Source organism: Hemitrygon akajei, chromosome 14, assembly GCF_048418815.1.
Source record: "Hemitrygon akajei chromosome 14, sHemAka1.3, whole genome shotgun sequence".
Lineage (NCBI taxonomy): Eukaryota > Metazoa > Chordata > Chondrichthyes > Myliobatiformes > Dasyatidae > Hemitrygon > Hemitrygon akajei.
Window position 1 is genome coordinate 19,602,456 of NC_133137.1, and position 26,063 is coordinate 19,628,518.

Here is a 26,063-nt window from a genome sequence, read left to right on the forward strand (position 1 = left end):
ACATTCCAAACTCTTTGTGGATTCTGCATGTCTTTCTCTCATTTCCTGGGTCTCCTGACTCAAATCAATAGCGATCCTGCCATTCTCAAAAAGGAGGGGGCCACGGGCGTAACACAAACAACTTGCAATTAACCAAACAATAAAAATTTGCATTTCTGGCACATATTGAGATCTTTGACAAGTAATTATTAAATCAGTTGTCAGTGTTAGCAGATATTTTTGGTGGATAAAGAAAATTCCTAGTTTTGAACTGAATACATCACTTTTTGTAAATGTCAAATAATCAGATTGTTTTTTAAGCAGTCTATCTATTTTAAAATTCATATTTAGAAACATTTAAAGAAAAAATACATGAATTTGTTACTGTTTGTTTCAATTACCATTTGTATCTTGGTTATTGGCTCTTCATGAAAGGAGCATGCAGGAATAGGGTGAGGCTCAGGCTTATTTGGAAAGGACAGCTTGAACACACTCCAAATGAGTGTAACGTCCTCGTTTGTCTCCTTAGTAAGCAGGGTTTGTATTCTGGGCTGTAAGGATTTTATTCTCAAATTTTTGAAAAATAAAAAAAATATAAGAGAGACATCTCAATATGAGAATCAGTAGAATTATTTATAGAAACACAATCATGCAGTTGCTTTTGCAGTAGCTCATATCTAATATCACAGTACTTGGTTTTACAAATTTGTTGGAAATAATTACAGGATGTAACTTATTCTGGATGCAAGAAAAATCCTCTGTTTAAAATTGTGATAAACTGTACTGCTGGGTAATATTTTAATACATGTATGGTCACACTCTGCTTGATTTCTATTATATAACCTTTCACTGCAACAAAAATATTTTGCATATTTTAATACTAAAGTCTTTCCTACATAATAACATTAACAAATCAAGTGCTGATTTTTTGCAGAAAATGCTGCCGATGTCTACTTCACTGTTCTGTCACAGCTGAAGATGCTGATTAGTTAGTGGAGGACATTATGCTGTTTACACTTTCTGTTTAAGTCATCTTACTGAATTAATCTCATTGTTAAGCCATGAGTTATTTCAAAACTATGCCAAGGAGTATGATGGAGCAGTTAATAATTCTACCTTCCTTTAATCTTTCCTTATTCAAATGTTTAAGGATAAATTAAATAAAATTTCTCATTTAAACACAACCTGAATGGCAGCTGCATAATGACATCACACAGTTTAATGTGTAAAGGTGGGAAAACCAATTATGCTTTGTGTCCTCTGCAAAATTACCTTTTTTTTCCCAACTCAAGCTGACTGTCAAGTGTGTATTAATCAGTTGAAATCAATTTTTCATCGAAATGATAAAAGTGAGAGCAATTGCTTTTCTACCTGAAGGGATAATGGAAAACAAATGGGAACATATCCCAGGCCACATTCATTGCACCGAGGAATGCAGTGTAATAGCAAACAGAGCCAGATGCCAAACATTTTTCTCCTCTTTAACTAAGCAAGTAAAATACTAGACATGGTGAGGTAAAAAGTAAAGGTGTAGAGCTATAAAATGCTTTGTGTAATTTATGAATGAAGTATGATTCAGCAGTGATATATTAAGTGATATTATGCAATCCCTCCATCACTCGTTTTCTGAGAGATATAAAACCAAGTCAGTGTACTGATTTGTTTTCTTGAAAATGATGAAGATGCTGCAATTTAGGAGTAGAAGTTGGTTTTAGTAAATTCAAATGGAATACTGAATAAGTGCATAATTTATAACTGTTTTATTGATTATCTTGGTTCTACGTTGGCTGAGATTTCACTAGAACTGGATATCAATTACTATATCTGTTGATTTTTAATTTTTACCCAATGCTGCAGAAGTATGGTGTTTCCTGGTATGGTAAAGTCTGTCTGTCATCACCTGGACAATTTCTGCTCACCAGGATGTGTTTAAAGCACTGCATTACCAGTTAAACACATTTCTTCAGGTTTAAACTGCACTTCTTGAGTGTATTTAACTGAAGCACTTTTTCTCAACTCTGAGCATGCTGGCACTTGTATGTTCATTTGTACACAAAACTGTGTTCATAAACACCAGATGAGGCATATCAGCTTCATAGGCACACGGTGCCAGCAGATTTGCATGTTCGTGTTCATGTAGCAATGTGTTATGACGTATCACTAACTTATCAGGCTGAATGATTTTTTAAAAAAATGAAATGAGCTATATATCTTGTATCAGTTGTTAAGAATTTTGAAATTATAGTTTTAATCTTGTGCAGTTTGGAATATTAAGGCGGCGTGGTAGTATAGTAGTTAACTATTGCAGTGTCAGCAACACGGGTTCAACTGAAAGAGCAATATCTTTTGAAAAGTAAGATCTCATTTTAAAAGCCCTAAAGACAGCTTTCATCTCAGGTTAATTTTTGAAGAAGTGTTTAACTCACTGCACAGCTGTGAAAAGTTGGCTAGTCTTCAAAGGAATTCCCCACGGACTGGAGATGCGTCTGATTGCCAAAGACCACAATGTCAGCTTACAATCCGAGCAGCGTCAATCGCCCTGACATGGAAGTGAGGTCAGAATGCGACACATCTTCCGCAGCTTCATGACACTCAAACAAATCCACGAATAGCATAGCTGAAGCAAAACCACATGCTAGAGATGGAGAGGCAAAATGAAAGTGACTTATACAAAGCACTGTTACGTACCCCATAACTGGGTCACTTACCAGCAAAGATAGAGAGGTCCGTTGAAGTCTGATGGTACTATTTTTAACGGTATTTATTGATAAAAATACACAAAAATAATATCAATGCTAACATACATATAATATACGTCGTCAATACTAAATCTAAAAGCGCGGGTATAATAATAATCAATAAGAAATAGCTCTTTCGTTGTCTAGGGGATAATGTATTGTCCGATGGAAATATAAAAGTCACTTTAGTTCATTCAAGCTGCAGCTTTGGTTGGAGAGAAAGACGGAGGTTTAACTTGCCCATTCCTTTTATGATGTCAATCCTTTGAGAGTCGTTGGGGGCTGATTTCCCCTTTGTTGTTAGCTAAAGCCGTGCTTCCGTGGTAAAGGCCCGCCAATTCCGAGGCAAATGAAAAGGACGCACGTGGGCTTTTCCACCGGCTTTCGCTGTTACAGGAGTTCTGGTGCGTCTGAGGGGCTGTTCCCCAGTCCCTCTTTTATCCTGACTCACAGGGTCTCAGATGTCAATCAGGGTGGAATGATGCCACCCCCCCCCCAACCAGCCCACGTTGCCTGAGGGCTTTCCATGAAGTACAGTACTCAATACACAATTCCATCTCCAAAAGACAATGACCTGTTTCGTGGCTTTGTATCGCTGGGGCCAGGACATTTCAAACGTCTCTCTCTCATTTCCTGGGTCTCCTGCCCTGACTTAATAGCGATCTTACGATTCTCAAAAAGGAGGGGGCCACGGGCGTAACAGCACAAAGTTGAGATACAGATGAAGAAAATTTGTATAGATGTGAAGAGATCACGTGTAAAGGCTTCATTAAGTGCACTCAAGGAAGAGCGTGAAGCTGAGGCTGTCTCAGCAGAGGCAAAGGTATATAAAGCAGCAGCTGACCTGGACAGTGGTGAGTCTATAACAGGAGTCAATCATGCTTTGCAGTCAACACACAATGCACCTCACTAAAGAAAATGTCCAAATGCATTTTGGCTGTAAAAAAAGCTGTTCACACCGCACAGCCAACATGCCTTTCACATAGTCTAAGTATCGACAGACAAGGTCTACAGCAGCAAAGACCCACAACTCCCCTTCTGAACTCCCCTTCCATTACAGCAAAAGTCTCAGTCAAGAGTTACAACTGATGTCAATCCCATCTGCACAGACATGAACAGTCTGAACTTCCATCCATCATAGGACACATTTGGTAAACCAGCCTCCAGTATGCTTTCATTCAGGAGCCTTAGGGCATTAAATTTGGCTTGGTATCTGAGTTGAGACCTAGTCACAGTAAGACTAAAAGCATTCGACAAGCAGTCCACCAGTGATCTGAACTGGAAGTAAAGCTTTTGCAATGCTATGGAAGGACTAAGTCTCATCTAGCAAAGGGCTAGACCTTCTCCGTTAGTGGCTTGGTGGGGAGTCAGTACAGCATTCAAACAGAGATAAAGTAATGTACATTAATAATCCAGCTAAGGGTTTACAAATGCTGTGGCAGAAGCTGGACAAATGCTATAGCTCTCCAGAGGCAATTAAAGGATCTTTCTCCAGTAGACCTGATAATTTTCCAAAGCTCTCACACAAAGAACTACAGAATCTACAAGAACTTGCAGGCCTGCTATTGGAACTGCAAGCCTCAGGGTTACCTAATAGGACTGAGTTTCTTGGATACAGCAAGAGGAATAAACCTCTATAATGATCAATAAGCCAATTGTTTGGAATCAAATGACCTTACCTGGTGAGTCAGGGCTGCGTGTGTCTGCATTCGCACCAACCCCCACCCGGCACTCCTCTGTCACCTGTCCGACACCCCTCCTGCAGTGCTCCAATATCCTTTGTTCCCGCCAGATCTACAAATTCTATATACCTAAGACTTGAATAGTACTGTAGTTGCAGACATGTAGCCATTCATGGACTATTCTGTTTCAAGGAAGTGCCACAACAGCAAAACCTTTGGATCCAGGGGGACAATAAAAAGAATGGAGGGCATGGTATGAGGATTCTGGTGGCTCCAGAGCAATCCATTGATTCCACTGGCCTTCGGGTTGGAGGAATCAGATTTATGCAACCTTGAAGCATGTATCACACTCCATATTTACACTGCTACAGGAAGTGTATGGGACCATTTCCTTGAGATGTACTACATCTGATCACAGGCTCCATTTTACATAAACTTTTTGTTCGTTCAAAATTTCCTTGTGGGCTAGTTACTCTGTACTTTGTATTTTAGCAATTTGTTGTTTTTTATTGTGTTGTTAAAATATTTTTGAGGAAGGTTTCTTAAACTAGTATTTAGTAGATTTTTCATCCTCTTTTGAGAGAGAGAGGCCTTTAAAAATAAATTACGAGTTTAGCGAGCTGTGAGAAAAATCATCACTATTTTTGTTTCTCAATTTGACAAGCTAGTATCCTGCATTCTACAATAAATTTGCAACACAGGATTCATACTGAGGCAAGATTCTCTATTACAAAAGCAAATTCTTTCTATTTGACAAGTGATAATTCTCACATATTGAAGACAAAATTGATATTATATGTGAATCTACTATAGCTCTGTCTCAATTTAAATGCAAGTTATGTTTCTGAAATTGCATGTGCAGAACCTTATGGCTTCAAACTCTTCATTGTGGAGGCCTGATCATTGTCATTTTAATTGTCCCTTTACATTTAAGATGTGAGAAAATGTGTGAAATCCATCTGTGCAATCAATAAGCCAAAGGCATTTATGTATTGGAATATATTTCTGTACAATTTTCATGACTATTCCCTAATTTACCAGAGTACTATATTAGATTGCTCCTACAACTATAAACTTCATATTGAAAACATTAGTAATAAAGCCTCTGCACCATTAACTGCTATCCAACATGAGTTGGCATACAGATGTCAAACCTCTCAGAATAACCATGTTTCCCCAGCATATTTTTGCCTGGTTCAGAATCTATTCCATTATAGAACAGTGCTAACAGTCCATCGAGGTTCAACAAGTTCCATACAAGTCTCTGAACAGTAACCAGGATGTACAATATGAATTTCAACAGGAAATAGAAATGTCAAGTAATAAGGGCAATGTTACGATAGTTGGGGGGGGGGGGTTCAATATATAGGTAAATTGGAACAAATAAAGTTGTTGCTGGATCCCAAGAGGAGGAGTTTGTAGAATGCCTATGAGATGGCTTTGTAGAACAGCTTGTGGTTGAGCCCACTAGGTGAACGCAATTCTGGATTGGATGTTGTGTAATGAACCAAATTTAATGAGGGAGCTTGTGCTAAAGGAACCCTTAGGAGACAGTGAACATATTATGATAGAATTCACCCTGCAGTTTGAGGGGAAGAAGATGACATCAAATGTATCAATATTACAGTGGAGTCAAGGTAATTACAGAGACATGAGAGAAGAGCTGACCAAAGTTGATTGGTAGGAGACCTTAGCAAGGATGATGGCAGAACAGCAATGGCTGGAGTTTCTGGGGGCAATTTGGAAGGTGCAGGATAGATAATTCAAAGATGAGGAAGTATCCTAAAGGAAGGATAAGGTAACTATGCTGACAAGGAAAGTCAGAGAACATAACAGGACAAGGAGAGAGCATGCAATATAGTAAAAGTAGGTTGGAAGTTAGGGGATTAGGAAGCTTTTTAAAAACCAAAAAGAGGCAAGTAAAAAAGCCGTGAAGAGAGAAAAGATGAAATATGAAGATAAGCTAGCCAATAATTTAAAAGAGGATACCAAATTTTTTTTCATATACTGTGTATAAAGAGTAAAAGTGAGGTGAGGGTGGATATTCTACCGCTGGAAAATGATGCTGGAGAGGTAGTACTGGGAGACACAGAAATGGCAGCCAAACTTAAATATTTTATGAACAAGAAAATCTGCAGATGCTGGAAATCAGTAATTATTTTGCATCAGTCTTCACTATGGAAGACACTAGCAGTATGCCAGAAATGTGAATGTCGGGGGCAGAAGTGAGTGTAGTTGCTATTACTAAGGAGAAGGTGCTTGGGAAGCTGAAAGGTCTGAAGGTAGTTAAGTCACATGGACAAGATGGACTACATCCCAGGGATCCAAAGGAGTTAGCTGAAGAGATTGTGGAGACATTAGTATTAACCTTTACTAGATTCTGGAATAGTTCACGAATACTGGAAAAATACAAATATCACTTCACTCTTTAAGAAGGAAGGAAGGCTGAAGAAAGCGAATTATTGCTCAAGTTAGCCTGACTTTGATGGTTGCCAAGATGTTGGAGTTCATTATTAAGGAAAAGGTCTCGGGGTACTGGAAGGCACATGATAAAGTAGGCTAAAGTCAGCATTATTTCCTTGAGAGGAACTCTGCTTGACAAACCTGTTGAAATTGTTTGAGGAAATAGCAGGCAGGATAGACAAAGGCGAGTCCATTGATGTTGTTTACTTGGATTTTCAGAAGGCCTTTGGCAAGGTGCCACAAATGAGGTTAATTTACAAGATAAGTGCCCATGGTATTACAGGAATAATACTAGCATGGATAGAAGATTAGCTGACTGGCAGAAAACAGAATGGGAATAAAGGGGGCCTATTCTGGTTGGCTGCTGGTGACATGGTGTTCTGCAGGGGACTGTTTAGGGACTGCTTCTTTTCATGTTGTATGTCAATGATTTGGATGATGGAATTGATGGGTTTGTGGACAATACGAAGATTGGTAAAGGGGCAGGTAGTGTTGAGGAATCAGGGAGGTTACAGAAGGACTTGGACAGATGAGAGGAATGGGCAAGTAAGTGGCAGATGGGAAGAAGGTATAGGGAAGCGTATGGTCTTGCCCTTTGCTAGAAGGAATAAAGGCATAGACTATTTTGTAAACGTGGATAAAATTCAAAAATCAAAGATGCAAAGGGGCTTGAGTCCTAGTGCAGGATACCCTAAGGTTTAACTTGCAGGTTGAGGCAGTGGTAAGGAAGGCAAATGCTGCGTTAGCATTCATTTTGAAATGACTGGAATGCAAAAGCAAGGATGTAATGCTGCTTTATAAGGCATTGGTCAGGCTGCAGTTTGATTGCTGTGAGCAGTTTTGGGCACTTTTAGATGTGCTAGCATTGGAGAGGGTGCAGAGGAAGTTCATGAGAATGATTCTGGGAAGGAAAGGGTTAACACGAGTGTTTGGCTCTGGGCCTCTGGAGTTTAGAAGAATAGCGGAGGAGGGATCTCACTAAAACCTATTGAATATTGAAAGGCCTAGGTAGAGTGGATGTGGAGAGGACATTTCCCATAGTGGGAGAGTCTAGGACCAGAGGGCACAACCTCAGAATAGATATAGAACTGAAATGAGAAATAACTTTTTTTTAATAGCCAGAAGGTAATGAATCTGTGGAATTCATTGCCACAACTGTAGAGGTCAAGTCAATGAGTGTATTTAAAGCAGAGTTTAATAGGTTCCAGGTTAGTCAGGGTTAGTCAAAGGTTATGGTGAGAAGGCAGGAGAATGGGGTTGGCCTATTTCTGTCTTATGGTCTATCCCTCAGGCATCATTTTGAGTAATGTTTGATAACAAAGGCAAGGACTAATGGAAGTCACTGCACCATCAACTGATAACTGAAATTTCAAGCATGCAGAGTGCTAAGAATATTAAAGGTTGTACTTAATAACTTTGGAAGCCTGAACAAAACCCAAGGATGGTAAATGAGTGGACTGACGCAGTGGGAAAGTTCTGATCTGATGCTGCATCACTTTGTACTAAATGTCACTTCAGAGCATCACTTCATAGAATAACTAGCCCTACATAAGTGCACTGTCCACCAAGCAATACAGTGTTTCATTTTTGGATGAGATTAAAAACGCTGATGAGATAATCTTAGATTTAAAGTTGATATCTGATGCCAAATAAAACAAAAAGACATCTCCAGGTAAATGCTCAGTCAGAGTAACCTGTTTGTCATTTAAGGATTAAATTTCACGTCTGTTTTTTTTTTAAAAAGCTCTTTGGGTACTTCTCCCTAGAATTGTCACCTTTGGCTCAGCTGTTGTGCATGGTTTAGAACAATGCAAGTTGATTGTACATGAATAATTTGACAGAATCTTGCTCCTATGTTGAAACTCAGCACCACAAATCTTACCAAAAAATGCAGGTGGTTCTGTAAATGGAACTAATTTTAACGCCTTGTGTGAATTCAGACTTAGAAGGACAGCTTTCTAGCCAGCAAACCTCTTTGTACTTCAGGCAGCAATCAACTGAGATTCCTCAGTATATTTCTGAATAAATTTGTTTGCAATTGTTTTTTTAATTATTTGGAATATGTTAGTTTACATAAATTTAATTATTTCATTTCAGGTTTTTTTTCATTGCTTCTGGAGTTTGTAAAATGTGTGCAGGATAGTTTTTTGCAGCAATACATAGAGGTACCAACTAGAGAAGGGACAGTGTTGGATCTCCTGTTAGGGAATGAGATAGGTCAAGTGATGGAGGTATGTGTTGGGGAGCACTTCTGGTCCAGTGATCACAATGCCATTAGTTTCAATATAATTATGGAGAGGGATAAGACTAGACCCAGGGTTGAGATTTTTGATTGGAGAAAGGCTTAACTTTGAGGAGATGCAAAAGGATTTAGAAGGAGTGGATTGGGACATTTTGTTTAATGGGAAGGATGTAATAGAGAAATGGAGGTCATTTAAAGGTGAAATTTTGAGAGTACAGAATCTTTATGTTCCTGTTAGGTTGAAAGGAAAGGTTAAAAGTTTGAGAGAGCCATGGTTTTCAAGGGATATTGAAAACTTGGTTTGGAAAAAGAGGGAGATCTATAAAAAATATAGGCAGCATGGAGTAAATGAGGTGCTCGAGGAATGTAAAAAGAATCTTAAGAAAGAAATCAGAAAAGCTAAAAGAAGATATGAGGTTGCTTTGGCAAGTAAGGTGAAAATAAATCCAAAGGGTTTCTAGAGGTATATTAATAGCAAAAGGATAGTGAGGGATAAAATTGGTCCCTTAGAGAATCAGAGTGGACAGCTATGTGCGGAGCCAAAAGAGATGGGGGAGATTTTGAACAATTTCTTTTCTTCAGTATTCACTAAGGAGAAGGATATTGAGTTGTGTAAGGTAAGGGGAACAAGTAGGGTAGTTATGGAAACTATGATGATTAAAGAAGAGAAAGTACTGGCACTTTTAAAGAATATAAAAGTGGATAAATCTCCAGGTCCTGACAGGATATTCCCTACGACCTTGAGGGAAGCTAGTGTAGAAATAGCAGGGGCTCTGACAGAAATATTTCAAATGTCATTAGAGACGGGGATGGTGCTGGAGGATTGGTGTATTGCTCATGTGTTTCCATTGTTTAAAAAGAGTTCTAAGAGTAAACCTAGCAATTATCGGCCTGTAAGTTTGACATCACTGGTGGGTAAATTAATGGAAAGTATTCTTAGAGATGGTACATATAATTATCTGGATAGACAGGGTCTGATTAGGAGCAGTCAACATGGATTTGTGCATGGAAGGTCATGTTTGACAAATCTTATTGAATTTTTTGAAGAGGTTACTAGGAAAGTTGACGAGGATAAAGCAGTGGATGTTGTCTATATGGACTTCAGTAACGCCTTTGACAAGGTTCCACACAAAAGGTTAGTTAGGAAGGTTCAATTGTTAGGTATTAAAATTGAAGTAGTAAAATGGATTCAACTGTGGCTGGATGGGAGATGCCAGAGAGTAGTGGTGGATAACTTTGTCAGGTTGGAGGCTGGTGACTAGTGGTGTGCCTCAGGGATCTGTACTGGGTTCAATGTTGTTTGTCATATACATTAATGATCTGGATGATGGGGTGGTAAATTGGATTAGTAAGTATGCAGATGATACTAAGATAAGTGGCGTTGTGGATAATGAAGTAGATTTTCAAAGCTTGCAGAGAGATTTAGGCCAGTTAGAAGAGTGGGCTGAGAGATGGCAGATGGTATTTTGGTAGGAATAATCAAAATAGGACATACATGGTAAAAATTGAGGAATGCAGTAGAACAGAGTGATCTAGGAATAATGGTGCATAGTTCCCTGAAGGTGGAATCTCGTGTGGATAGGGTGGTGAAGAAAGCTTTTGGTATGCTGGCCTTTATAAATCAGAGCATTGAGTATAGGAGTTGGGATGTAGTGTTAAAATTGTACAAGGCATTGGTGAGGCCAAATTTGGAGTATTGTGTACAGTTCTGGTCACCAAATTATAGGAAAAATGTCAACAAAATAGAAAGAGTACAGAGGAGATTTACTAGAATGTTACCTGAGTTTCAGCACCTAAGTTACAGAGAAAGATTGAACAAGTTAGGTCTTTATTCTTTGGAGCGTAGAAGGTTGAGGGGGGACTTGATAGAGGTATTTAAAATTATGAGGGGTAACACGAGGGGGAACTTCTTTACTCAGAGAGTGGTAGCTGTGTGGAACGAGCTTCCAGTGGAAGTGGTAGAGGCAGGTTCGATTTTGTCATTTTTTTAAAAATTGGATAGGTATATGGACAGGAAAGGAATGAAGAGTTATGGGCTGAGTGCAGGTAGGTGGGACTAGGTGAGAGTAAGTGTTTGGTATGGACTAGAAGGGCCAAGATGACCTGTTTCCGTGCTCTAATTGTTATATGGTTATATGGATGTCAGAAGTATTTCAAAAGGTTAACAGCCTGCAAAGCTGGTGTCAGGCTTTTGGCTAATGTAGGCGATTTTCTTGGCAGCTTTCTGGTCTATTCTGTAAACCTATTTGACCAACTTACATTTCGTGAGACGCTAGTGCCATGGTGAACTTTGCTATTTCAGTGTAGACACGCTTGGCCAGCAAATTACCTTTTTGAATTTGAATCGGGCTAATACAAAGCAATGAAGAAACTGAGCAACAAAGTTCAGACTATTTGCCTTATTCAACAAAATTAGGACCATTTTCTTAAACCACATCAGTGAATGCATTCCCTTGTATTCATGTTTGAGGTTTTCTATGCACAATTCCCCTATAATTTCCCTGCCTTTGTACATGCTGGTCAGGCATACATAAGCCCACAAAAAACTTCTCCTCTCCCCATTTTGATGCTTTGCCTCTGCTTGATGACATTCAAAGCTTGGGAGTTCTCCATATGCAGAATGAAGATTGTAAATTTCCACCTCTCCTCAGGTTTTTATCTAAGATCAGTCCCCAAACTGGTATAAATTGAGCAGGACCATGTTCCCACTTCAGAAGATATAAATATATTCCTTTTCACTTCATTCAATGATGGTAATTTAATTTGGTTTCTTGCTTAAAAGTTTCGATCTTTTTAATAATGGATTAAAAGTCACCTCAATCTTTCAGTCGAACATTGTACTTTGCCCATGCCTATACCCTTACCATGAAATGATCCTTTCTGATGCCTTTCTGCTCTTCTGAGAACTATCATCTCCTCTGTTGATTATGCTTTCAACCGACTCATTAATTTCCCATTATTACCTGGCTAATGCTTTTTATTGAGCCTATAAGAAGCATCCACTTTCCTCCTCGGCTTATATTCACTGGTTTGTCTCAGTATTCCACACTGAGGTATTTTCCTTTTCCTGAGCTGACATTTTGACATATGAGTCAATCTTTTGGTGAAAGTTTTGTGTATCTGTCTCTGCTTCTTAATTTCAGATTTGCTCCCAGTACAGTTGACTTTTTATTTTCTTACTATTATTTTCATGTTTTTACACTGCCTCCTGCCCACACCCCTCCCCCAATGCCCAACAAATCATGGGCGTCTGCATATTCAAGTGTACGTCTCTGTCTCTGCATCACCTACAGGTCTGGACTTCTATTGAGCGTATTGAGGTCACTAAGGCTGCTCTATTTGCAGGGTAGTACTGCCCTCTCCACCTTGTTTGCCAAATTCCGGTCTAAGATCACTTATCTGACATATTCTTTGTTTTACAGTTTTGAACTGTTTTGTGTATTGTGGCATCTTATTTCAGATTTGATTTTTTTTCCCTTTTGTATTTTATTCACTGTTCTTTCACGGGTAAAATTTAATACAGCCTTTACCATTTTATTTTAACTTTTTTTTCCAGTGTCTGCTCTTTATCATTGCCAAGCAGTGTCAGGCTTTTTGCCAGTGCTCTAAAATGACTGGTCCTCATGCTTTACCATTTCCCACGTCCTTCCTAACTATCTCCCTACGAAAGCTTTTGCTCTCCTCCCACATCTTGCCAGCAATTCTGTCTGAGGTCAGTAAATTACCACATGACGAACAGTAGGACATGGTACATTATACTTCACCATTTTGTGTCCTGGTGATTCAGTACACATATCTGCTTGTACTACAGGGAGAAAACTGTATCTTTTAATGGTTTAGTATATTGGAATCATTTTAAAACATAGATTATGAACTGTGAGATGAATTATTCAAACATGCAGCTTTTCAAAAATATTCTCATTATAATATTAATGTTAGACAAAATAAATATGCATGTTTTACATAAGAATTGAAACTTGTATCAAACGTGCTTTTTTAAAGCTGTAATTTGCAGGAATCAGTTACTAATAGTGATGAATAAGTAAAGCTTCCAAAATAATTCTAAAAATATTTCTGCTCCTGTTAACATTCATGAACTGGCAACTCCCTGGACATTTGAGTTTTATGGTTCCTAAACTCATGGTTTATTTTTGCATAATTTGGATCCTTAACAATAAAAGCTTATTTTGCACATCTCACGTTAGATTAGCATGTGACCTAGAAACATTTTAAAGATATGATGCTGATCCTCTCCCACTGTTTCTTTGCTTCACTCTCATCAGTGGTTACTATAGTAACCCTGTACTCACTTTGCCTTTGCAGAGAGGAGCTGAAGCTGGCAGCAGCCCAGAAGACCCAGCAGCTGGCAGCACTACACGAGGAAAACAGCAAACTGGCAAGTGAGCTGGGTAGGAGCAAGGACGAAGTCACCAGCCATCAAAAGGTAAGGAACTTTAATTATTCTTCCCTGCAGCTATTTTTGGAATTTCAAAATTTGTAATATCAATACATGTTAAACTCTGATTTATCATTTGACATTCCATTTTTCTGTATTCTTATTTACTTCAGCAAACCTTTTAAATGTAATAAAGGGAAGCCGTTTTACTAAATACAAAGTATCAGTTTATACATTTAAATAGTTAATCTAGTCAAAAACTTTACTTTTTGGTAACCTAAGCGCTTTGGAATTAGGATATCCTTAACCACAGCCCCCATACAGGTTGTTACCCCTAGCAATGCGTATGCATGTGCATCGATTTACATAATTCAGTTTCTACTTTACTGTGTTTACTAACTAATTTCTTGATATTGTAATATGTCCACTGAGAAATATGTTTGATTTTTTTCCTATAGTTTTGATCTAGATTAGCTCCTTAAGCAATATCTTGACTTAAATTCTCATCTTCGTTTTTAACTCTCTCCAAGGCCATCATCCTTCTCATTTCTATAATCCCCTGTAGCCCTACTACCCTCTAAGATACTTGGCTGCTATTGGCCTCTTGACCAACTGTGAACTTAAGACCTTAAGACATGGGAGCAGAATTAGGCCATTCATCCATTGCTTACCATTGATGGCTACATCTTCAGCAGCCAAGCCCCAAGCTCTGGATTTCTCTTTTGATTTGTTCAGCCCCATTAATTATTTCAAAGTTTAGAACTCTTTTTAAAAAAAAAATCAAGTTTGTGATCATCTGCTAAACTAACTACCAAGGCTCTGTCCTCAGATTTTGAAAGATAAAGCTTATGTGAAGTGCATTGAGACAATTTGCTATATTAAAAGTTCTATATAAATGCAAGTTGTTATTTTCAGTTTAGGTTATTAGTACGCATTGCTTACATTGACCTACAGAAATATGATTGGTTATGTGTAGGCACATGCTAACTAGCAGCTATCAATGAAGTCCATTTTTAAAATTTCTACTTTAAAAAAAATTCTAACTTTTAAAATAGAATAAAAGTGCTAATTTTGTTTTATTTCATTGATTTAGGGAACTTAGTAAACTAATGGAATAGAGTCATGTATTTTTGAAGCCAACTTTTAAAATTAGCCTTAAATTTATGAGAGACCTCAATATAGTAAATAGGAAGGATACATTTCCCTTAGTAACAGGAATAAAAACTGGGGCATAAGGTAAAAAGGAATTGGGAGAGAGAGAAGATAATGAGCATTCCTCTCAGAGGGTGGTAGGGTCTATAACTCACTGCCTGAAATGGTAATAGAGACAGAAATACTCATCATATTTAAACAATATTTGGATGTATACCTGAAGAGCTGAGACCTATAGAGCTACTAACCTCATACTGAAAGAGCTCCTCTTTTTTATGACTGTCACAGATATGGTGGATTGAATGCCCTACTTTTTGGAAGCCGTGAATTTTCTGTGATTCCATGATGTAAGATTCAAGTACATTCACTACCAAAGAATGTATAAATTATAAAACCTTGAGATTTGCTTATCAACATTTCTCTTGGGCAAATTTAATTTGTAGCAAAACAATCAAATTCAGGTTAGCACATTGTGTACTATTAGCATAACCCAACTAAGTTACTAATAAAAGTAAAACTGTTATGGGTTTTATCTTGTTAAAGTTAACCATGACAGTAGTTATAAAAGTATACCCTGAATTCCAAATATTTTCTATATCCCAGTTGGTGTCACAAGAATGAGCATTAAAATATTCAACCATATTTCATTATTTGGACTTGTTTGCATTAAAATTGATAACAGAAAACCAAAGATAAGTGATTTAAAAATCATGTTTCATTATCTAACCTCAGGATTGCTATGATTAACTGTCATAATCCAGCATAGAATATCAGGCAGTGAGTTATTGAAAGATTCAAGCAATGCAGTTCTCTCCAAGGTTTTTTTTCCAATGTTTTTGATTACCATTAAATTGTACCATCACCTTATCATTGCCTGTTTTATTGAAGTCTCTAAATAGCCTTGAACTGTCAAAAACTTTATTCTTTTGTGACATGATTACATGAAAAAATAGAGTATTTTAGAATCTTAAAATGAAAGGTTTATATTTTTGATCCATTGCAATATCTTGTACTTAATCGCTGGTTTGATTCAGGTACAGATATCACAGACAATTCTAAAAATTAACAAATTCTCTTTTTTATCATGTGATAGAATTAATATTGTAAGATAGCATTGCATTCTAACTTACCGTAGTAAAACAATTCTAGTTAAACTGTTCACTCGCAATGTAAATTGTTATGCTCCAAAGAAAAGGTCCCTTATTTTGTTATCTTGTGTGACCTGTGCATTTATTAGTTGTCCATGCCCCTATCAAAATATGTTGTACTTTACCCTCTTAAATTCCAGTTGTAATCTGACCAACAACTTACCCTTCATTTCTCCGGCAAAATAATTTGCCAGAGACTCACCCTGATAATCTCCCCAAATCCTCTGAGCGTCCCTAACCTACCATTATATAATTTCACTCTAGCCTCATACTGATGTTCCATTACCCAAGCTATTGCTTGGGAACCCCTTTATAGTTTCAATGATAGTTATAAAAACATAGAAAATAGGATCAGAAGTAGGCTACCAAGCAGCTTGGGCCTATCAGTTTGAGCATGGGGACCATCCACTTCACTGCCTTGTTTCCATCTTGTCCCCACTGATCCTATTAGCATTAACAAAAATATTTACTTCCTCCTTAAACATATTTATTTTTGTTGTCTCCACTGCCACCTTAGGTAAAGCATTCCACAGGTTCACCAAGTGCTGAAAGAATACTTTTTTTTCTTGATCTTGTTCTGAACAGTATACCCTTTCTTGAGGCTGTGACCCACTTTATTCTGTTATCAAATTGTTTCGTTGGCCAACATTTTTCCTTCATCAAAATGGATCAGTTGATTATCCATGTTATCGTTACTTCATGGATTCTATTCTTTAAATGTTGGTTATAACCTTCCAAATAAATAAAATGTTTTGAGGAAAAGTTGATTTGATAAAATATTACATAATACTCTTAGTATATTAACTGTAGTTCTTTTTGCAATATTATTCAGTTTGTCAGTAACTTGTATCCATTTCCTTGTGATATTTGCCAAGTGAACACAGGTTTTAATTTCTTGTAGACTTGGCTGAATTCTAGGAAAACTGCATCTGTTGTGGAAATTATGTACCACTGGGAATCAATCTGACATATTTAGCATATATGCCACTTTATCTGTATCTTTGCAGTTTTACAGGAAGCTAAAGTGCAAGTTATATTTGAACTGGGATTTTTTTTTAATTATATTTCGTCTTGATATTAATGCTACTTTCTTTGCTTAGCCTAAATGTGCCTACTTCATTCTTTTGCATTTCTCTTACAAACCTAAATAAATATATAGAAATGAAAACAATATTGTATGTGTTCTTACTCTTCTGTCTTGTACTTTGCTATTGAAGTACCATATTTAAGAATTAAGTGTTTACTAAGATTATAAATGTTATTAAATTACTGGTTTTGGATTTATAATTTTATGTACTCTCCAGAGTTTAGATAATTCAAAACTCTTTGTAGGCTGCTCCCCTTAAAGCTTTGACAATAAAGTTTCCAGCTATGTTTTTGTTTCCAATTTCAGCTCGAAGAGGAGCGATCTGCACTTAATAATCAACTGCTAGAAATGAAAAAGAGGTAAGCTCTCCAAATTCTGTAATACAAAGTATTTCTTTTCTGGGAAAATAGCAGGCTAATCCGCTGACTAGTGCGGAAACATTTTAACTGTCAAATAAGCATGAATGGCTGTCAGTGGAGTAGATTACATTTAAACTCCCCAACTGGGTGCATGCTATTTTTTACTTAATAATTTCAAATAATTTTATAAATTTGTTAATAAAAATGTTCAATTTTAACTAGAATGAGCTACTTCTGGCATTTTTATTTTGAGTAAGGGCAGTAAATAGGGCTTTTAGAGTCACTATATGAAGTATGATTTCAAATTACAGAAATATTAATCAAAAGTTGATTTTTATTTGCAAGCCTGTGCCTTCATGGGAGGTCTGTTACTACTATTATTAGGGACAGGATGGGCTTGTTCAATTAATGCTTTGGGAGCAGAAAGGATATTACTATTTCCTTGGTGACTGGACTATTAGGTTTAGCATGATTAAACTGTCTATTCACATAGTGTTACTGAAATTAGAGCATCATCACTACACAGCTTGTATTTTTATGGAAAACACATTTTCAGTTTTTTGTCTGTTAAAGAAACTGAACCTTATTTTAAATCTAATGTGTGACCCTTTACCCTTCCCAATCTTTCAGTAATTCTAGATCATTGTTTAGTTGTTCTTTGCTAAGAAACTGTGAAATAGTTTTTTTTAATCTTTATGATGTAAATTGTAGTTGAACTTACTGATTTTAATATAATTTCCATTTTTCAAATAGCTCATTGTAAAAGTAAATATATGAATTAATTTAGTGAAATAAAATTAATTCAAACATTATAATAATTTTAAGCTGAATCACTGCGACCAAATGCTCATAAACTTTTATAAAACTCATATCTAACGTCAAGTTGCGAAGACCCAAGCAATTTGATTGTTAACGATTAACTATTAAATGTAGGAAGGATTAGAGAACATTAGCAATATTCCAGTAAATGAATTGAAATTACTAGTAAATTTCAAAATTATTATTAAGTTATTACTTTTTCAAATAATTTACTTACTGAATAAAATAAGCAGATGTATTTGACTGCACACAACTGTCTTTTGTACTGTATTTAATTATAGAATTGACTTGTTTAAAACAAATCCAAAAGCAATTCCTTATGCCATGACCCAGATCTTGCATGAACTGAAATTCAAATTAAAACCTTACTGTAAAAAGAATGCAGGTGCCCCTCAATAATAATGCAGGTAGTATGAGCTTACATGGCATGTGAATAGTGGATATGTTGAATAATGTTCTTCAATTTTTTAAGGACATAATCTTATAATAGCTACTTAATTTGGACCTGGACTACATGCAAGTTGCTAATCATAGAAAAGTAGAACAGTCTGATTAGACTGTTATAGTTTTATCCAGGGTGCATTTTTTGAAGAAGATGGGGGATAAGTTGAGTTCAGTGACAATCTTAGCAAAGCAAGGTCAAATACTAAAGTATGAATTCTGTTTCCAAATAACTTCTAAAGATTTTTGAGACGGGGTTCAGTCATATTTTAAAATTGTAGTTGGGTAAATCCTGATGACTACTGAAAGCCCTTACGGAGCTGTTTGTTTTTTTTTGTTGCATTGAAAAGGACATTGACAACAGTTTTCAGAACAATTTTTTGTCCTAAAATTATACTTTGCATTGAGTCATGCAGTATTGTTTCAGAGCCCAATTAGAAGTAACCCAGAGCAGTAAGACTGTGTATGTTCGTGGTACTGTCAGATGAAAAGTACAAATTCTCCGCCTTGTTATGTTTGCTGAGGAAATAATACACAACCACTCAAGTCACATTGTTAAAAGGGAATTTATAAATGCTTAGAAGCACAACGCTTATAGCCTCTGACAGTCAAGAATAAACTTGTAAATGAAAATGTGCCTTTTAAATGAAATTATTTGAATGTTAATCTTTGAAAGCTAAATATTATTTTATTGAACATTAACCTTTGTTTTTGTGCTAACGCAAGCTTGCCAAACAAGTCGCTGTGGCTTGCAAAGTTTCATTGTCTCTTTGCATTACTTACAAAGCCTCATCTCACTCCTCTCTCTCTCCTAATTTTGCTGTCCTTGCTAAATCTGTCTGTCTTTGATGGTAAGACTGAAAAAAGTCTATCCACGTTACAATAAGTAGCCAAAATCAATCAACCCATAATTTTTGTACATACTATGGCTGCAACCTTCCTTTACCATGTCTTGCTTCTGTGTGAATTATTTCAAGCAATTTTTTAACGAAATAAACCATTTAATGCGGAATTATGTAACTTCCTGGATTGTAATTTGCATTTTTTTCTTCCATGTTTCTAACTTGTGCTTCTTGTTATCTTGCATTTTAAAGCTTGCCCAATAACACTTTAAGGTATTTGCTTCATGACTAGACTTTTTTCTTACTTTAACAGTAAGAGGAGAATCTGGGTGATGCAAGGAACCTTTTGAAACAATTTACACAAACAAAAAACACTCTGAAGTTAGTTTTTAGATAAGTTTCAAAAGCTAGCCTAAATGTTGCCATTGTTTGGGATTCCTGTGCAGTTGCCATCTAATCAGATCTACATAGCCCCGATCATAGAAAACTGTTTAAATTGGTCTAGTATAAAAACTATGCATCATAACAACATTTTACTATTAGAAGCTTTTAGTGTTTTTTACATATTACTTGATCTTTGTTAATGTAACTTCAGTAAATGCTAGTGAAAATTTTCAAAAAGATAGAAATATTCTATTTAATGTAAATATCAAATAGCAAAATTGTGTAACCCATCAGATTTCCCTCTTGTAGACAATATAAAGCCGACCTAAGACAGACTCCATCTACCTTTTTAATCTTTGACAGCAAGTCTGGTAAAGTTCTGCTGTAACCAGCAGAGTAAACAAAGCTGCACAGTTTTTTCGTGTAAAGTTCATTTTTGAAACATGCCCTGTTATTTTCATATTTTGCCATTGGTATAAAAACCCATCTTGTTTTTGCTCATCCTACTCAACTGGCCTGTGAGACTCCAAACCCACCAATATGGTTGAGTGTTAACAATCCTCTGAAATAGTCTATCAAACCACTCTGTTCAGAAGAGAGTTATGAATGCCAGTGAACCTATCTGTAAATATATTTTTAAAAATCTATACATTCAGCCTTGACTGGGGAGCAGAATCACTGATTATGCTCAAGGAGTCCTTGAGCAAATGTGTTTTGACCATCTGTTTAGTTTTGAGGGTGAACAACATAAAATATCAGTTTAATAATAACTTAAAAGACAAATAGTATCATCTGTAAGCTATTTGACCCTTGATTTGCTTGGCAAGTCAGCAAAAAATTTTGCTTCTGTTGATATGTGTGTGTACAGATATTACTTAGTCCCACATCAAGATTCTGACTTCGCACTTTTGACCAAAGCAATTTCTGTGCAGTGTCATCAATCCCAGATAGATCTGATGGAATTGCACTCCATTACCATTAGGAAGTTTAGAATTCCACATAAGCCTGTGTGCGGATAAAGATCCTGACCTTTCAGGGAAATGTCTTAATGATTTTCCAATTGTGCACCAACTTCAGGCCCTTCATAGAGTTCAGTGGTAGTGGACCAGCTTGCCCTGTGTCAGATTAGAAATGGTTCAAGTACACAAACTCCATTCATTTCAATAAAGAGGAATGGCTATGGGAGAGAGGGCGAGTTTCAGATAATTTATTATTTTTAATTGAGTTAAATAATTCTTGGGGTTTTCTAATGCTCTGAAGTTTTAATGCTTATTTTTCTTGCTAATCTTTAACATTTTTAGTCTTGCAACTAATTTTTGAGTTTGACTGTCAGAGCTAGCTCACAAATTGAAATTTTAGCGCTGTAACAGGAAAGGATGGTTCCTACTGAATATACAGTACTGCTTTCATCGGGTGGTTCTCTTTACAGATAACCATGAGGTGAGATGCTCAGGTAATGAATCAGCTGCTTTAGGGTTAGTAAATGTTTTTGGGCAGGAATGGTCAAAAGAAAGTAAAGTTAAATTTGTCTTATTCACATTTTCATCTGTAGTTATTCAAGTTGAAACTCTCATACAGATGTACTGTTTCTCGTTGATCCATTTTATCAACCATGATTGTAAACTAATGGATGTTGGTTTCTGTATAATCATCTGATCTTTTCATCTTTAACACTTTTAAAATATGTTAAATGCCCGTGCCAGAATTCCTGTTTTAAAAAAGAATCATTCCTAAAGTTGTACCTGTACATTCAGTTTTATTTGTTGCTCTGCTTCATTGCTTTCTTAATAATTAAACAATCTCATTAATCAAAGTTATTTATATAAAACACAGCGTAGCAGTTAGTGCAACACTGTTGCAGCTCGGGGTTTCAGAGTTCAGTTCCAACGTCCTCTATAAGAAAGTTTGTATGTTCTTCACGTGTGCATATGTTTCCTCCGGGTGTTCCGGTTTCCTCCCACAATCCAAACACCTATTGGTTAGTAGGTTCATTGGTCTTTGTAAATTGTCCTGTAATTGAGGTCAGGTTAAATCAGTGGGTTGCTGGGCAGCATGTCTCGGTGGGTCGGAAAGGCTTGTTCTGCACTGTATCTATAAATAATAAATCAATAATAAAATCTTCTATTAAAATATATTCAGAACATTTCTCCAAACACAAAAATCTGCAGAAACTAGCAGACATAAAATGCACTACTTGTTTACTTGTGCAGCAACACTAATTCTATTGATAACAATTGACTATCCATAAAATGGCAGTATAGTCCAGAAAGGATTGACATCTTCGTGAATTAAAACAACAGAACCAAATTGTTGATTTACAATAAGTCGTTCCCTGCTTCAACTCATCTGCTTTTTGCATTTTCTTATTTTCCCCTTACTGAACTTCAGGTCATCAAGAACTCTGGTAGCAATTTCCTAATCCATGTCAAATTCCTGTTCACCCAACACTTCCATAATTAGATTACCACTGTTAGTTCATTTAAGCAATTCCATTATCAATCTTGTTTTCAAATTCCTCATAACTTTAACAACTCAGTATTCGCCCCAACTCGTTTAGTTGTGTAACTCTCCAAACTGTCTGGCCTCTCTAAACTAAATTACTTCGTTGTCATTAGCCAAAACCCTCCCAGAACTTTTCCATATCTCCATTCCTCTTTCATTCAAGATACTCCAAAAAATATATACTTTTTGGTCTTCTACACTAAATTCTTCTTGGGTGATTTGTCATCAAACTTGGATTTGATACCATTCCTGATATTTGAACAGATTTGGAAACTTAAAGAGCATACTGTTTTGTTTTTTATTTATAAAAAGAAAGGGGGGTTGTAATTTATCAATCTTCCCTTTCTGTATTGTCAATGTTAGATCAAGAAATACTTTGCATCTGAAAAGATACATGGGCATCTTGACCAATTGACTAGACTTATTCTAGGTCTGCAGGGTTTGAGCTATGAAGAAAGATGGAAAGAATTAGAACCTTTTTAGCCTAAGTAGACATAGAATGAGAGGGGACATGATAGAAGTGATCAAAATCATTAAGGGTATAAGTAAGCTGGATGCCAGCTGCTACTTCAAAATTAATCCATCATCAAGGACACGGGGCCATAGGTGGAAACTGGATAAAGGGAGATTTCAGACTAACATCAGGAAGCATTTCTTTACACAGTGAATTGTGGATACATGGAACAAACTACCTAGTTATGTAGTTGAGAGTAGTATCTTTACAGAATTTCAAATCTAAACTCGATAGTTATTTCAGCACACTATGTGAATAGGAATTTGTCGAGCTTTGTTAGGCCAAATGGCCTGTTCTTGGCAAATGCTTTCTAAAGTTCTAATGATTGGGGACGGGCGTGCTGAGGTATTTATTACAAATTAGGGCATTTTAATTTTCACTGAAACTCTCACAAAATGCTGGATGAGCTCAACAGGCCAAGTAGCATCTATAGAAAAAAGTAACTGTGTATGTTTCATGCTGAGACCCTTCATTCTTGGCCCGAAACAGCGACTGTTTACTCTTTTCCATAGAAGCTGCCTGGCCTGCTGAATTCCTCCAACATTTTGTGTGTATTGCTCTGGATTTCCAGCATCTGCAGATTTTATCATGTTTTTTAATTTACATTGTGTTTTTTTTTTTGCAGCAAGTGTCCTGTTAATCATATTTAAACTCAGCTATGATTATTTTTTATTAACTGCATCCAGTTGTTTTTGGAACAATATTCTGAAGAAAATCTTTGCTTTTATTTGCATAAATATTCTGACTTTGAGCTGACTTGCCCAGCATACAGATAATTACATTTTAATTTGGTACCTTATAAGAAGAATGAGCTCAAGTTTTGCCATCTTAAAATTAAAAGTGACTTTCAGATTTTTAGGAATGCTCTGATATTTTGGCCATCAGGACTTCAATCTATAAGCCTTTTTTCTTTTCCAAGGATTCTATTCTTTAGCAAAGATAAAAATAAACCGTCAGCATGTGTGGATTCATTTAATTATAAATGTACTTTGGAATTTTAATAAAATTATATAAACAAGTATGAGATCATACAGCAGTCCCAGTACCCCAACAGCAAGTGCTAAACTGACATAGCTTCAAATGGAGTTAAGCTTCTCCACTACATCGTACTGTGAAATCGGTAATTCTTCAAGTTTGTGGAAGGAATTTGCAATTGTATTACCTATTGACATATAAACGTATTGATAAAGTTTTGTTATATGCTTCCTCCTTTCCTCCCTTAAGTTTATTTCATCCATTCACCAATTCCCTGAAATAAATTGGACAGGTAGACTATAACAGTGAGGTTTTGTTAAAATTACTGGAAGTCAATAATCCCAGCCCCAAGAGTCCCTGAGAGCAGCATGTTAGACCCTACTAATTTCAGCTGCTACATTCATGACATGCCTACTGAACAAATGTTGAAAGTGGGATAGCATGCTGGTGATTGAACAATGTTCAATCCCATTTGGTGTTAGACATTTGTGAGCAGCTAGACATGGACGATGTTCAGGAATGGACTGATCACAGAAGTGCCAGGCAACATCCATCTCCAGCAAGCAAGAGTCTGACGACCTATACTTGCTATCCATCACCTAGTCCCCATCTTCCACATTGACTAAAGACTCAGTTGGAATAGGTATGTGAACTCTTGGCTTTGAGTTAGAAGATGTGTATTCTGCATCAACTCACCAGCCTTTCCACTGTTTACCTGGCACAAGTTAGGAGAATAATGACATGCACTCCAATTACCTGGCAGAATGCAGCTCCAACAACTTTTAAGAAACTAATTAATGCTTGATTGGCACTCCTTTCCTTATTGCCTTTATCATCTGCAAAATGCCCTGCCTTTGTTTGATGACACTACTCTGGTAGCACCTCGTAATCAAGAAGGCAGCAAGCTCAAGGAAACACCGACACTCCAGGCTCTCAACCTGTCCAAAAAACAGCATTTAGGCTTTTAAATACTTCCCTGTTTCTCCTCCATTACTGGATCCAAATCCTGGAATTCCCTGCTCAGTAGCACAGAAGGAATACATTCTCAAGAAAAACCATTGAACCTTGAGAACCATTCTCAAGTAGTTCAACACCATGTTCTGGAGACATATAGGGATAATATCCACTTCCAAAGAAAATAATTAAATGACAAAATATAAAGCATTACCACACGTTGAAGACTGAGATTATGTTAATTCACATCCCATATTTATTTTCATGGGGGGAAAACAATTACTGCTTTCAGAGAACAAATTTGGGAATGAATGAAAAAATTCAAACAGTGACTTGAACCCAGTTCGATCTGATCACTACCTAATGTAGTAAATGGCTCCTCTTGCCACTGAACTTGAATGGTACCGAGCTAATTCCCTTGAATGTAGGCATTGTGATGGGTAATACAAAATTTGAAACTCAATGCCTCATGCTGTACCTGGAACTAACAAGAGTGGTCAAAGAGGAAAAATATATTCTTCCCCAATATTGATAGTCCTTGCCCGCGAGGATACAAAATGCCAGACGTGCCAGCATTTTGTTTGGTTGCATTGCCATGTATAATTTTGAAATGCAGTAGTTGAGGAAGGTAGCTCATTTCATTCCCAAGAGCTTTAGAGATGCTCAATAAGTATTTTCTTCTCTCACTTAATTCACAGCCTACATATTATTTTCTAAATTACACTAGTAAAGCATTATTCAATTGATGGAAAAAAGAAGCAAATACTGTAGTTATCATTACATTGGGACAGTGATTTCACCCACTCTGCATTTCAGACATTGCTATTGATTTTTTCAGTCCCCCCCCCACAAGAAAACTACTTTCTTTTGTTTAACCCCAAGTGCTATAAACCTATATTTTTATTTTTAAAAGTTGCACTCATAATAATACTGCCAGTCAGGAGAGAAAGATTGCCATAGAGCTGGTGTTCTAAAACAGCTTGCCAAATCGCAGGTGACTAACCAGCTTTGCACTGGGGGATAAAAATAAATGGCAATATAGGCCACTTACAACAAGCATTGTGTTCTTTTTGCTATTAAACCCAGGTTCTCCACTTAATTTTCTCATTCCTGATAGCATGAAAATCAATTTAGCAGTTTATATTGCCATCTCCGCTCAAAGAATTGGTTTCATTTCGTTTAGCATGTTATGTGTCTCAGTGATCCTTCACTTTACCTGCTGAATCTGAATGTTTCCTCTACCAAGCTAAAATTGTGTAAATGTAATTATTTATGGTCCTTGTTGTTTGCAGTCAACTGTCGGTGCCATTTTCAAAGAGGGAGCATGCAGATATGAGCTAGATTCACAACAGATACTCATTTGCATGCTCCAGTAATTGCAGTTGC

General features: G+C 36.6%; 1 protein-coding gene across 5 annotated transcripts in view; it reads left to right on the forward strand.

Moving 5' to 3' along the window:
• clip1a (CAP-GLY domain containing linker protein 1a) overlaps positions 1-26,063 on the forward strand; it is a 160,354-nt gene that overhangs the window by 119,441 nt on the left and 14,850 nt on the right. For 3 of the 5 annotated variants that reach the window (XM_073065547.1, XM_073065550.1, XM_073065549.1), the window contains 2 exons: positions 13,428-13,548; positions 17,194-17,246. In XM_073065547.1, coding sequence (XP_072921648.1) covers positions 13,428-13,548; positions 17,194-17,246 — 174 coding nt within the window. Of the gene's footprint in view, positions 1-13,427; positions 13,549-17,193; positions 17,247-19,600; positions 19,622-26,063 lie in introns of all 5 variants that reach the window. The other 2 variants (XM_073065546.1, XM_073065548.1) reach the window with 1 other exon arrangement.